The sequence below is a fragment of the Hippopotamus amphibius genome, chromosome 1 (genome assembly GCF_030028045.1).
Source record: "Hippopotamus amphibius kiboko isolate mHipAmp2 chromosome 1, mHipAmp2.hap2, whole genome shotgun sequence".
NCBI lineage: Eukaryota > Metazoa > Chordata > Mammalia > Artiodactyla > Hippopotamidae > Hippopotamus > Hippopotamus amphibius.
In genome coordinates, this window is record NC_080186.1 from 18,653,105 (window position 1) to 18,666,382 (window position 13,278).

Here is a 13,278-nt window from a genome sequence, read left to right on the forward strand (position 1 = left end):
AGATGGAGAGAACTGACTCAAACCCAGGCCCTGCTCAAACCCAGGCCCTGCCCTGTACAGGCTGTGCAAGACCCTTAATCTTTCAGAGACTCAGTTTTCTTGTCTGTGACGTGGACAGAACAACGTTTCCCTGAGAGAATGGTGGTGGGTTTCATCAACCGTGTGCATGAAGTGGCGAGCACGGGGCTTGGCACCTGGAGGAATTCAACCCCTGGCAGCTCACAGGAATCATGCACGCTCTGGGGAAGACTGCTCGTACCCTCCCGCCACGCATCCTGCCTCCTCCTTCAAAGCTGCGCTTGACTCAGCTCCTCCTGCAAGGCCTTCCTAACTCTCTCCCGTTCAAACGCTTCCCCTTGCGTGCATGCGTGCGTGTGTGCGTGCATGCGTGTGTGTGTGTGTGCGTGCGTGCGTGTGTGTTTTCTCTCCCTCAGCAAGGAGCTCTCCCCACATGCCCAGCTCAGCACTCATTCAGTCCTTGCTGCTAGCCTCTGAGTCCCAGTTTCTCAACGTGTATTCAAAGGCTTTGGAATCACATGGGGGTGCCCGTTAAATACCAGTTCCTGGGCCCCACTGCAGATCTGTTTAATCTGACTCTCTGGGGGCAAAAGGAAGGTCCATCCCACAAATCAATATTTTAACAGGCACTCCAGATACTTCTGAAGATGAGGCTGACATCGTTCACAGCCCTGAGGAAGGGTTTGGACCCCTGCTCTGGCCTCAGTAGTGCTGGGGCTGGGGGCCATGTGTCTCTCTGGGGCTCATGGTCTCACCTCCTAATCTCCAGTGTCAACAGCCCGTAGTTGTTGGTGATTCGGTACTTTCCGGCAGGGAAGAGGCGGGGATCAATTCGCATGTCATTTTTGTACCTGTGGAGACATAGTGGTCTGTGGCAGGCAGTGTGGTTCTGAGTGGGAAGGATCCTAAGCCTCTCAGACCTGGATTCCAACCTCAGCTTTGTGCTGCTTACTTGTGTGACCCAGGGCAGCACTTTCTGCTCTGAACCTCAGCTTTCCTCATCTGTGAAATGGGAATAATAATTGCACTGATCTTGTAGGGTTGTTGTGATGATTATGTGGAATAAGATATGTAAAGTTTGAAGGGTTTATTTCCTTCTGGGGAGCAGAGAAGAGGGAGCCGTAATTAGGGGTATCTGCCCCTCCTCCTATCAGGGGTCTCCCCCAAGGACTAGGCCCCGGCTTTTCCTTCCTCTGTGAAGGGGGTACCAAGGAAAGTTTCCCATCCCTACCTTCTTGTCAACCCCCAGGACAGCAGTTCTTGATCTTAGTTCTTGTTAAAATCACCAGAGGAAGTTTAAAAATCTCCATGCTCAGAGTTTGAACATAAGACTCTGAGAATTTGCATCAGAAACTGCTCATCGTTCTCCAATAGCCATTCTTCCTCTTATTCTAAAGCAAATATAACATGTTTCTTAGCCTCTGTTTCTGCTAGGTGTGCCCATGTGACTAAACTAAGCTTGTCAACAGAAAGTAAGCTACTGATGACATCCTTCACCCCTTTTCCAATCATCTTTCCCACCATCCTGCAGCAAGAATATGGCCATGAAGGCTGCATCTCAAACCAGGAAGACCTGTGCCCTCCAGAAATGTGTGGGAACGGGCCTAAGTTCCTGAGCAATTTGTGTGGTGGAGTTGTCATAGCAGCCCTATCCTGTCTACATCAGACATTTGCATGCAAGAAAAAAAATTTACCTTATTTAAGCCATTAAAAAAATCTTCCTGCCCAGGCTATAGCCCAGATCAATGAAATCAGAGTTTCTGGGTGTGGGACCTGGGTACCAGTAATTTTAAAATTTCCCAGGTGATTCCCAAGCATTGCCGGCAGATGGCCCCGCCCCACTGTGCCCTGGATACTTCCTTTTGTTTTCTGTGAACTCTGGGGTCTTGTTCTCTCTGCCGCAGGCACTGGACAATGAGGTGGTCTTGTTTCTGTCCACAGCCCACTGGAATATGTCCTGGAGGCCTGAGGAGTTGGGGCTGGCGAGTGAACATCTATGAAAGCTAGGAGGCCTGGGCTTTTGACAGAGCTTGCTGTGTGACCTTGGGCAAATCAGTCCACCTCTCTGGGCCTCTGTGTCCATGAGACCTTTGCATGAAGAGTCAGTCCCAGTGGTGATTGAGGTCAAAGAGGAGGCCTTGGCCAAGAGAGGGCACCCCAGCCTCAGTACATCACCTTCCTTTGACCCGCCCCACCCCCCATGCCCTTTTGTCTCCATGGCAACCAAACAGAGCTGTGCCCATGCCCCACTACAACAGCCCGCAGGTTGTGCCCTCTTCTGAAAGGAGCCCAACTAAGTCTCCTGCGGGGAGGGTAGTACCTAATCTGGGCGCCCAATTTTTCTACCTCTCCCAGGCCTGGGGGCCAAGTTCAGCTTCCCCAACCCCCAGCTGTCAGGAACATTCCAGACACCTAAGCCTGGCCAGCTTTCTGCCTTTCCCAGAAAAAGCAGCAGCTGCGGCTCTGGGCACGACCTGAACAGTCAGAGATCTCAGCTCTCATTTTGCCCGCCTCTGGGCTTCATTCTCCTGCCTGTACGGCAGGCGCCTGAAGGCATGACTGTGTGGGCCAAGCTGAGCGGCGGCCAATCATAAAACAGCATTAAATAAGAGAGCTGAGGAGAGGCGCCCGGCCCAGAGCCTGGTTCGGAGAGGCCCACGTACAAGAGTGTGAGATTTGTATTATTTATCCAGGTTTATTTTTCCCTTACATAGTCTGGTGTGTTTTTCTCCCCCCTTTCCTCCCCTCCCTTTAATTTTTTATTTTTTGGCCATGTGGCTTACGGGACCTGAGTTCCCTGACCAGGGATCGAACCTATGTCCCTGGCAGTGAAAGCGCCAAGTCCTAACCACTGGACTGCCAGGGAATACCCCATATTTTGGTGTTAGATTTTACTTTTGAAGGCTGCTTGGCCTGGGAGAGTGATTTTGACGCTAATGAACTGTGGCCAGGGCCCACTTCTTCTCCAGCTTGGGCCTTGCCTAACTGGTCCTGTTATTGCCCCTGCATTCAGGAAGCACTCAATAACTGCTGAATAAATGCACTCGCTTGACAAGCCTGGGGAGCCAGGATCTTCCTCCTGACCTGGGGGCTGGGTCTCTACCAGGGCCTGGGCAGAGCTCCAGAGGCCAATCTCGGGATGAAATGTGGCCCTGCTGGAGGTGATTGAAGATGGGAAACCAGATCCCCAAAGCCAGGAGCCCCAGGGGCCACCTGAGTCCCTCTGGCTAGAGGTGGGCCTGCCCTGGGCCTCCACCACTTACAAGGAATGCTCAGCTCCTTGTTGTGGTAACCTTGCTGGCAGGGGTGGAAACAAGCCTCTGTCTCAAGAGGCTTCCACGGAATGCCTTAGATGTGGGCCTCGGTGCCAGGGCAGGGCAGGGCAGGGCAGGGCTTGGCGTGCAGGCCAGGCCAGCTGTGCCGCTGACTCCCACTTAGCCCAGGTTGGCTGTTGGGAGTGGTCCTCCTACAGGACTGCCTTGGTCCCCATGGAATTTGAATGAGTGCCATCTGGCAATGACCAGCCCCAATGCCACTTCCCTCAGGACGCTTTTCTTGATTGCTCCTGGCCTACTTCTGAGGCATTATGTGAGCTTTCTGGAAAAAAACAACTGTGATGATCAGTTTCCTACTCTCTTGGCCGGCAGATCTCTGGGCTGGGACGCAAGAGACCTGAGTTTGAAGCCTGGCTCATGCTGTCTGTGTGATCTTAGACAAGTCACACTACCTCTCTGAGCCTTGACATCCTCACCCGTGAAATGGGGATATAGTCCCTACCTCATGAATGGCCCTGAGGCTCAAACGAGAGGAAAGTGCTGGGTCAGCGTGAGGGTGATTCGAGTGTAAGATGTTGCTTTTTGTGACCTCAGTTATTCGTGTGCTTATCTTCTCTTTCCTACCAGACCTTGGTCTGTTTCCCCTCGAGATCCAGCTTATGTCACCTCCTCTGAGAAGCCTTCCTGGATTCTCCTGGCAGGAGGCAGCTACTGCCTCCTCTTCACCTCCACTCTTTTATCTCAAATTTCACCCACGGACGTGCTTCTCTTTGTGTTGATGTTTCTCTTCTGGGCTGAGAGTTCCTTGAGACAAGATTGTGTCTGGGTCATTTTTGTGTCTCAGCGCCCGAGCTAGGGCTTGGGACAGATGACACTCCTGGTAAATATTTGTTGAAATCTCTCCCTTGTCTCCCCACGTGCCTGACAACAGGGCTTAGAACCGAGGGGGACTCTGTAAACAGTGGGCTCAGCTGTGTGAATGACACACCTCCCTCTGTGGGAGAAGCGAGAGCCCAGACTCGGCCACGCCCACCCCACCTCCATCAGGCCCATTTAGGAGACTCCTGCCTCTGCTCGCCTCCACCGGTGAGGCCTCAACTCCGTGGTTCCGTTTTGGGTGCATTCCCAGGAATGGCACCTCCTGCTTTCCCAGCACCTTTCAGGTTCTGAGGGCTTCCACGTTGCCGTGGCATTAAATCCTCACCACACGGAAGCTGCACAGGTGGTCTTCAACCCATTTTACAGGACAGGAAACCAAGGCAGGACCAAAGAGGTCATGAGCCACAGTTGAGACCACATACCGAGTTAACAGAGAGAGAGAGAGATCGCCGCAAGGTCTGGAATCCTTCTCAGTGCAGGGCCCCCGCCCTCCTTGCCTCCTCTCTGCCCCGCCTCCCCCGATCTTCCTGCAACCCCGGAGATGCCCGGCTCGGAGCAGCTGCCTTCTCATGCCACCAGAATCATATTTTTACAAGTGCGACTCCCCGGGCGGCCCAGACTCCTAGCCCCAGGCTGGCTGGGAGGCGGCTAAGAATAACCCCCCCTGAGCCTCCTCAGCAGCTGCTGCTCGGTTTGGGGGTGGGCAGGGCTCAGGGTCTGTGGGTCTGCAGCTCCTCCAAGGCAGCAGGAACGTCTAGGGGAGGGACCGGGCCCCTGGAAGGGGCATTGGGTATAAGGAACTCACACGCAAGGAACCCCTGAGGCCCAGCGAGTGGGGGCAGGGCGAGGACCCCTTCCCTCCCGCCCCCGGGGGCTTACCAGGTGATCTGGGGCGGAGGCGAGGCCTTGACCGTGCAGGTCAGCAGCACCGTGGTGTGCTCCCAGACGGCGTGGGAGCGCAGCGGGATCCAGAACCAGGGCCCGCGGCCGGAACACAGCTCCCTCAGCTCCTTGGCCTCCCGGACCTTCTGCTCTGTCTGGAGGCGGGAGGGGCCTGTGACTCCTGTGACCCGGGGCGCCACTGCTCCCCCATCTTTGCTGGTACCTTTCCCCTGATACCCAGGTTCTGGAGTCGGGCCCATGTGGTCTGGAGCCCCTCCCACCAGCGACTGAGAGGCAGCACAGAGGGCAGGCCGTGGGCTTTGGAACCGGCCTGGGGTCAAGGCCAAATGCTGCTACTTACTAGCTGTGAGACCATAGGCCAGTCCTCCATTTCCTTATCTGTAAAATGGGGATGATAATAACATTGCCCCACCCTCCCGTGGGGTTGCAGTGAGGATTAAATGAGTTAATATGTGAAAAACACAGGCACTGGTAACGTCCATGTAAGCATTACAGCTATTGCTGTCCTGCCCAGGGAGGGGATTACAGAGGTGGCTTCAGATCCCTGACATTGGTCAGGAGTAGCATTCCCTGTGAGTGTTCTGTGTTCTAGGCACTGGGAAAGTGATTTTACCAGCCCAACCTCATTTACTTCCCACCTCGACACTGAGCATTGGTATCACATACACCCATTTTACAGATGAGAAAACCGAGGCTCAGTGAGACTCACTGCTTCCCCGGGGTCACGCAGCTAGAAGGTGGGGGCATTGGGATGTCCAGCTCTTCTTGAGAAGGGGGCAGGCTGAGGGGGGTGGCCGTGAAGGGCCGCAGGTCCCAGGCCCCCGGGGCCCCCTCACCCGCCGCCTCAGCGCCTTCCGGTCTCGCCTCTGGCGCAGTAGCCACTGGGTGCGTAGGAAGGCGACCTCCGTCCTCTCCCACTCGTTGCCGAAGCCCACCCGCTTCTGCCCTCGCTCCTCCAGCTCCACGGTGCTGGTCTGGCGCCTCAGCTGGGCCTCCCTGCGGTGATGGAGGCCATCAGGGGTGGAGAGCCTGGGGGTGGTGCTGTGGGGGGCGTCCCGGCCCTGCCTTCCCCACGCCCAGCGTTGCCAGCTGTACTCGAAGCTTCTTGAGGACAAGGGCAACTTTCATCCTCTCTTGCCTCCAAAACACCCTGAGTGGGTCCGGCTTTTAGAAGGTGTGTGTAATGAATATTATTGATACAGTTCGTGGGGCTCTTTCACAAACCATTGTGCCTCTTGTTTCACGGCAACCAGGAGGACAGGCCTTCGTCTCCCTGGTTAACAGGGTGGGGACCTGAGGCTAGGTGACCTGCTCCAGACCAGCCAGGACCAGGACCCAGGCCTCCTGACGCTCTCCAGCTCGGAGGCCTTCCCATCCCGGGACTCGTGTCCACAATTTGGGCGGGTTTCCTTCTCCCCCTCTCCCCGTCCCCAGCCTCAGTCCCCGCCGTGGAAGCCGGGGGGTGAAGTGCGGACCCTCCCGCCTCTCCCTTGGGGGTGGTCCCTCACTGCTGCCTGGGGACGCACGCAGAGTGTGGCGCAGTGGGCTTTGTGGTCAGTGAGCCCTGGGCTTAGACCTCTGACGAGCCGCTTCCTCTAGATGTGGAGCTTCGGGCAGGTTCTTGAAGGTGAGTGCGGGAGCCCAGGAGGGAGGCAGGGGACTGGACAGGGTGACCACTTCCCAGCCCGGGGCTCTCTGGAAAGGTCGCCTGACTTACCACGATGTCTCTGAGGAGGCCGTCAGAGCCAGGGCTGCTGCGAGGGCGTAGTCTGCGGCGCTGAACTGATACTCTTCCTCGCTGCGCCCGGGAAAAGAGAGTTCACGGCTCCTGAGGGTTTGGCTGGGGATCTGGCTGGGGGGGTCCATCTTCCTACCTCAGGGTACTAGCAGGCACAACTGTGCCTCCCCCCTCAGACTGGGGCCTCTGGAGAGCAGGTCTGTGCCTCCCTCCTCGGACTGGGGCCTCCAGAGAGCAGGGCTGTGCCTCCCCCCTCGGACTGGGGCCTCCGGAGAGCAGGGCCGTGCCTCCCCCCTCGGACTGGGGCCTCCGGAGAGCAGGTCTGTCCCTCCCCCCTCAGACTGGGGCCTCTGGAGAGCAGGTCTGTGCCTCCCTCCTCGGACTGGGGCCTTCAGAGAGCAGGGCTGTGCCTCCCCCCTCGGACTGGGGTCCCTGGGGGAAGGGCAGTGGCTGGGGTGGGTCCCCGATGCTCCCACCTGCTGTGGAAGGCGTGTTTCCGCGTGGAGGAGCCCATCTGCAGGCTGTGCTGCCGCTCCTCCCTGTGCTCTTCCTCCCGGCGGTGTTCCAGCCTGTGCACCTGCACGGACTGGGGGGGCCGGGGCTCCCCCACACCTCCTGGGCTGTGAGGCAGAGTCATGGCTGCGAAAACGACAACCTGCCAAGACATGATGCACGGTCGCTCCACACGGCTTCCCCGTGGGGGCCCGCCAGCATCTCTGGGAGGTTTGCCGGTGGGGCTTCTCTCTCCCGTGGGTGAACAGGGGAGATCAGGCCTGACGGCGGGAGGGACCTGCCCCAGGTGGCAGAGGCAGGCTTCGCGCTCTCAGCCTGGCTTGTCCACCACCCCCTGAACTGCCCACACTGGGGAGCGGCCCCCAGCTTCCAGCTGTACCCCGCCCTTGCCCCTCTACGTGACCTGGGCAAGGCCTTCCCTTTTTCGGGCCTCAGCTTCCCAGATGGTGAGGGATTGAGCGCTGTGATGTCCGGGACATGGAGAAACAGGCAGGAGAGTGGGGGCCCCCAGCTAGCTGGCTCTGGGTTCTTGCACTAAGTTCTTTCCCAGATCTGGGGTGCAGTGTCACCACCAGGCCTCTGAGGCCCCTCTGATGCTGGAGCTCTAGGATGCCTGGTGGAACCCCTGGAATGGCTTCCATGCCTCCTCCAGGTGGGAATTCGGGGGCAGGCCTCTGACCTGGGGGGTCCTGATGTAGACCCTGGGCATGAAGGAGGAAGCAGAAGAGGAGACCACCAGCTCAGCCCTCTCCTGTCTGCTTCTACGAGGTCAGGCTCTGCCCTGTCCCTGCTTCTCCCACGGGGCCTAAGTGCGTGATGTGGAAGGTTGGCCCGCTGACCTCATCAGAGATCCTTGGCCTGGAAGGGCCTGTTTTGGAGTGTCAGGGGCTCAAGCTGCCAAGGGTCAGTCCTAGCGGGAATTTTCTCCTTTTGGTTCCTAAAAGTTTGCTCCCTTTGGGCATCCACAAAGGACACCCAAGAGGGACTGGGTTACTGAAGTGTTAGCCGGGGCCAAGGGCTGCCCGTGAGGCTTCTTCGGCCTCCTGCAGTGACCTCGGCTGAACACAATGGGACACTCACTCCTTGGGCTCCCCATCCGGTTCCTCCCGAGGAAGGTCTGCCTGCTCCCAGAGAACGGCTGGCCTGCTTTCTGCTCCTTCCTCCTCACAGCCCAAGAAGAGAGCCGCTGGGTACCACCCTGGGTGGGGGAGGCCCCTGGCTTTCCTGGGGCATGTGGCCCCGGCCCCAGCAGCTGAGGGTTAACGTTCCCTGGCATCAGCTGCTGGCGTCCTTCCCCGGATGCTCTGTTCCTGATTAGCACAGTGGGGTGGGCCTGGCGCTTTTCCCTGACCTCCTGGGCCGCCTGCAACCAGACCCCTGGCTTTAGAGGATGAGCCATCGGTTCTTTTTAAAGCACTGACTGAGGCTTGGGATTAGGCAGCGAGGGGATTGCAGCTTCCCAGTCCCCCGTCCAGAGCGCTGTGTGTGCCTGCGGGGAGGGGTCAGCGGAGTGTGGTGGGCCAGGAGAGGCAATTCCCGCCCTTGCCCTTCCCTGAGGGTGCAAAGCCACGGGCCAGGGGTCCTGCCGTGTGGCCTTCCCCACCCATTCCACTTTCCTCCCACGCCTCCATCTGTCCACCGCCTCCCCGCTGCCCTGCCTCTGCTCCGGCCCCCTGACAGCATCTCCCAGTGAGAAGGGGCAAGGAGTCCTCTCCTATTCCTCAGGAGGGTAAGAAAAGCACACCAAGACACACTGACTCTGAGCCCTGACGGCAGAAAGCTGGGTCCCGTGGGCGGGAGCGGAGACATCCTTGCCAGGGGGTCTGGGCAGGCTGGGATGTACCCTTAGTGCTCCCCACAAGCTTCTGAGGCTGGAGTGCCAGCCTCGGTTCCGTGCCAGTGAGCCCAGGCTGGCTAAGCACCCTCCCTGCCCTGCCATGCAGGCCCCGTGGGCTTGCTCTCATCCCCTGCCTGCCGGGCCGGCCAAGCCGGGCTCCGCCAGGACTGCTCTAGGTTTGCTGGACCTGCCAGCCCGCCCCGGTCCCTGCTGATCCCTGATTCCTGCAGGAAAGCCTCCACTTCCCAGGGCATCCCCAAATGATATGTGTGTGTGTGTGTGTGTGTGTGTCTTGTAGCTTTCACATCACAGAAGGCTCAGCTCAGACGATCCGGGGCCACACAGAACAATGAGATGGAGCAGGGATTTTCTCCTAGAATCCCCTCATTTCCGCTTGGGGTGATACCTAAGCACATGTCTACTTTTTCTTCCTAAATCTCCCAGGGTCCTCTCCCAACACACACACACACACACACACACACACACACACCCCACATCCCAATGGAAAGCTGAGGGTCTCACTATCTGGAGGTCTCCCTCCCCACTCCTGATCCCTGGAGGTGACTCACAGAAGCAGCCGTGCCCACTTAGGTATCTCTGGGGAGAAGTTTCCAGAGGATGAGAGGGTTCTTGATTTCTTCTTGCCCTGGGCTCGGCAGGGACCGGGAGAAGAATGTGATCTTGGAGCCTGCACGGGCCTTAAATATAGCAGTGCTGAGACAGTGTGATGACAATGGATGAGAACTATGGGGGGGGGGGGAACGGAGGGAGGGGCCATTCCCTGGGTCCAGCACGGCTGAGGCGGCAGCAACAGGTGGAGCTGTCCCCACCCCCACCCCCTCCCCCTCCCACGGAGAGCTCCTCCCCCCCCCCCCCCCCCACCCCGGCTCCATCCCTTCTGCCCAACGCGAGCCCCCACTGCAGTGGAAAGAAGCTCATAGCTCAGGCCGGCTTGCATGGAAAACAGATCAGGGTGGTTTTCTCAGCTGCTGGGAGCTCTGATCTGAATTCTTCCCCCAGTGACAGGTGCTTTGGGGAAGACACTCAGCTTCTGTGATCTGATTCCCCTTCTGAAAATGGAGACGCGAGGCTGGGCCTCCAGACGTCATGAAGGCATGGAAGGGATGTGACCTAACAATGAGGCTTTAGTGCTCCTAAGTTATCACTGGCTAAAAATGGAAGTGGGTTTCTTCTCATCTCTCTACACAGCCCCCTCCAGTAGCTACTGACCAGCCCTGCTTGGCCACAGTAGGGTGTGTGCGAGGGTATGTGTGGGATGAAACAGACAGGAGAGGAGAGGAAGCCATTTCCTTCTTCACCGTCCAAAGTTCTCAGGCTTCCGGAATGGCCACTGAGGGAACTTTCTTCCCGACCTTTGCTCCCTGCCTCCCGTGTGAATCCTTTCCCTTCACAGTCATTCATACCTAGGCCTGGTGGGCACCGAGGATGCAAAAGGGAAAGGATAAGACACTTGACATTAGGAACTAAGGCCTAATCTAGATGGAGAGACAGGCAGTTACAACAGGACATGATCAGGAAAGTACACCTGAGCCAGGTGCCAGGGGATGAACAGGTTTGGGGAGGCTGTGCCAGCTCCAGTCCAGAGACACAGCTTCCCTCCGGGCCTCCTCCGGACACCCAGCAGTATTGTGCCTGTCATTCTTCCCAGTGCCCTGGGGACTCCTCAGGAGAGGGGGGCGGAGAGAGAGAGAGAGAGAGAATACACAAATGAGCTCCTCAGCCAATATCTCAGTCTCCTGAAAGGGCCCCTCACACACTGCTGTAAATGTAAATCGGTGCAGCCACCATGGAAAACAGTATGGAGGTTTCTTGAAAAATTAAATAGAACTACCATATGATCCAGCAATTCCACTCCTGGGAATATATTTTAGAAGTGAAAACACTAGTTCAAAAAGATATGTGCAGCCCAGTGTTCCCAGCAGCATTATTTCCAATTGCCGAGTTATGGGAGCAACCTAAGTGTCACCAGCAGATGACTGGATAAAGATGTGGTGTATATATACAATGGAATATTCCTCAGCCATAACAGAGAATGAAATTTTGCCATTTGCAACAACATGGGTGGACTTGGAGGGTATTATGCGAAGTGAAATAAGTCAGACAGACAAAGAAAAATACTGTATGATATCACTTATGTGTGGAATCTAAAAAATAAAACAAACTAGTGAATAAAACAAAGAAGAAGCAGACTCACAGATATAGAGAACAAACTAGTGGTTACCAGTAGGAAGAGGGAAGGCAGGGGAGATAATAGTAGGGGATTAAGAGGTACAAACTACTGTGTATAAAATAAATAAGCTACAAGGGTATATTGTATAACACAGGGAACATACAATATTTTATAACTATAAATGGAATATAACCATTAAAGTTGTGAATCACTATGTTGTACACCTGAAACATGTAATATTGTACATCAAATATGTCTCAATAAAAAAAATTACAATTAAAAAAAAAACCTCAGTCTCCTGCCTTGTTTGAAAACCCCCTCCTAAGCATCTCCCTTCCTCCCCGGCTGCAGCATTAAGAGCATCTTTGGGGGGGAGAACTGCTGAGGGCTGTCTCCCATTTTATTCTGACCCAACCTAAGAAGGGATTTCCAAGACCCACATTTATGCATTCACTGCGAGGAGTGAGTGTGAATCTGTGCTACAGCCAAGAGGCGTGGACTTCCAGTCCAGCAGGAGACAGACATTTAAACTGGTTCTATAATGTATTCCTCCCAAAAGCAGCCTGATGGAGGTGCCACCGTTTACTAGCTCTATGACCTTGGGCAAGTCACTTAGCCATTTTGGTTTTATCACCTGTATAGTGGGGTCAATGATGCCTGCCTTGCAGTCTGATTGAAAAGATTCAGTTAGGAAATGTGGAGCTTGTGGCACAATGTCTGGCACCCAATAACATTTGCTAAATGAGGACTCCACCAATCACTGCATGGCTCTAGGAAGGCTGAGAGCTTTCTCTCCCCCTCCTTCTGGGTGTGGGATTCCCATGTACTCCATGTACCCTAACCTAGTGATGCCCTCACTCCTCCTGATGTGCCTTCAAGTGAGCACAGCCAACTCTCAGGCCATGAGGCTGAACAGAAATCAGGCTTGGAGCTATACGAACCTTGGTTTAAAGCCCAACCTTGGGACTTCCCTGGTGGTCCAGTGGTTAAGACTCCATGTTCCCAATGCAGGGGGCCCAGATTTGATCCCTGGTTGGGAAACTAGATCCCATATGCCGCAACTAAAAGATCCTGCATGCCGCAACTAAGACCTGGTGCACCCAAATAAATAAATGAATAAATAAATAAATAGTAAAAAAAATCCCAACCTCTGGCAACTGTACTCACTAATGGGGGGATTTCAGCCTCCTTTCTGGTCGGTTTCTTTACCTGCAAATTGTATACAAGCTCTACGATGACAGGGAACTTGCCCGCCTGTCTTGGTCACTGTATCCCTGGCCCCAAGAACAGTGCCTGGCATACAACTGGTCCTCCATATATGCCTTTTTTTTTTTTTTTTTTGCCACGTCATGAGGGACCTTAGTGCCCTGACAAGGGATCGAACTTGTGCACCCTCTAGTGGAAGTGTGGAGTCCTAACCACTGGACCACCAGGGAATTCCCCGCATATCCTTGTCAAAAATGAATGAATGAATACCTATCTTGCAGAATGTTTGAGATTCAAATGAGGTTCAAATGTGTGAAATGCCTAGTATAGTACTTAACTCATGGCTAGCACTCCTTACATACTTCATTCTTTCTCTCCTCCTTTTCCCTTTCATTGCCCTCCCTGGGCTTACGAATATTAAGGACAGTCATTTGAACCCTATTTCACCCGCCAACCACCCTGAACCTCCACACCATTTTCTGACAGTAACCGAACTGTCGTTGGCTGATGGCTTCACCTGGTGGCCAAGCGGAGAACTGTCTGGTCCAGTGCTTTCTCCCACTTTCTCCTTTCTCCCTGCTTTAGTCTGCCTCCTCTCCCTCTGTTGCTCTCATACTTCAGTTAATTCCAGTCACTGTTCTTCTCATACTAGCAGGTCAAATAGAATCTTCCTTATGCCCCTGCCTCATTAGAGTGGGAAGGGAAAACTGGCTCAAGC

The 13,278-nt window shown here is 55.3% G+C and overlaps 1 protein-coding gene across 1 annotated transcript in view; it reads right to left on the bottom strand.

The window, feature by feature from the left end:
• The window catches only part of MYOM3 (myomesin 3), a 48,917-nt gene extending 39,103 nt beyond the window's left edge, over nt 1-9,814 (bottom strand). Inside the window, exons 1-6 of the mRNA XM_057700037.1 lie at nt 9,733-9,814; nt 7,290-7,468; nt 6,793-6,873; nt 5,912-6,071; nt 5,052-5,209; nt 774-869 (exon numbers count right to left, since the gene is read on the bottom strand). Coding sequence (XP_057556020.1) covers nt 774-869; nt 5,052-5,209; nt 5,912-6,071; nt 6,793-6,873; nt 7,290-7,450 — 656 coding nt within the window. The 5' untranslated portion in view covers nt 7,451-7,468; nt 9,733-9,814. The remainder of the gene's footprint in view (nt 1-773; nt 870-5,051; nt 5,210-5,911; nt 6,072-6,792; nt 6,874-7,289; nt 7,469-9,732) is intronic.
• Between the last annotated feature and the right edge of the window lie 3,464 nt (nt 9,815-13,278).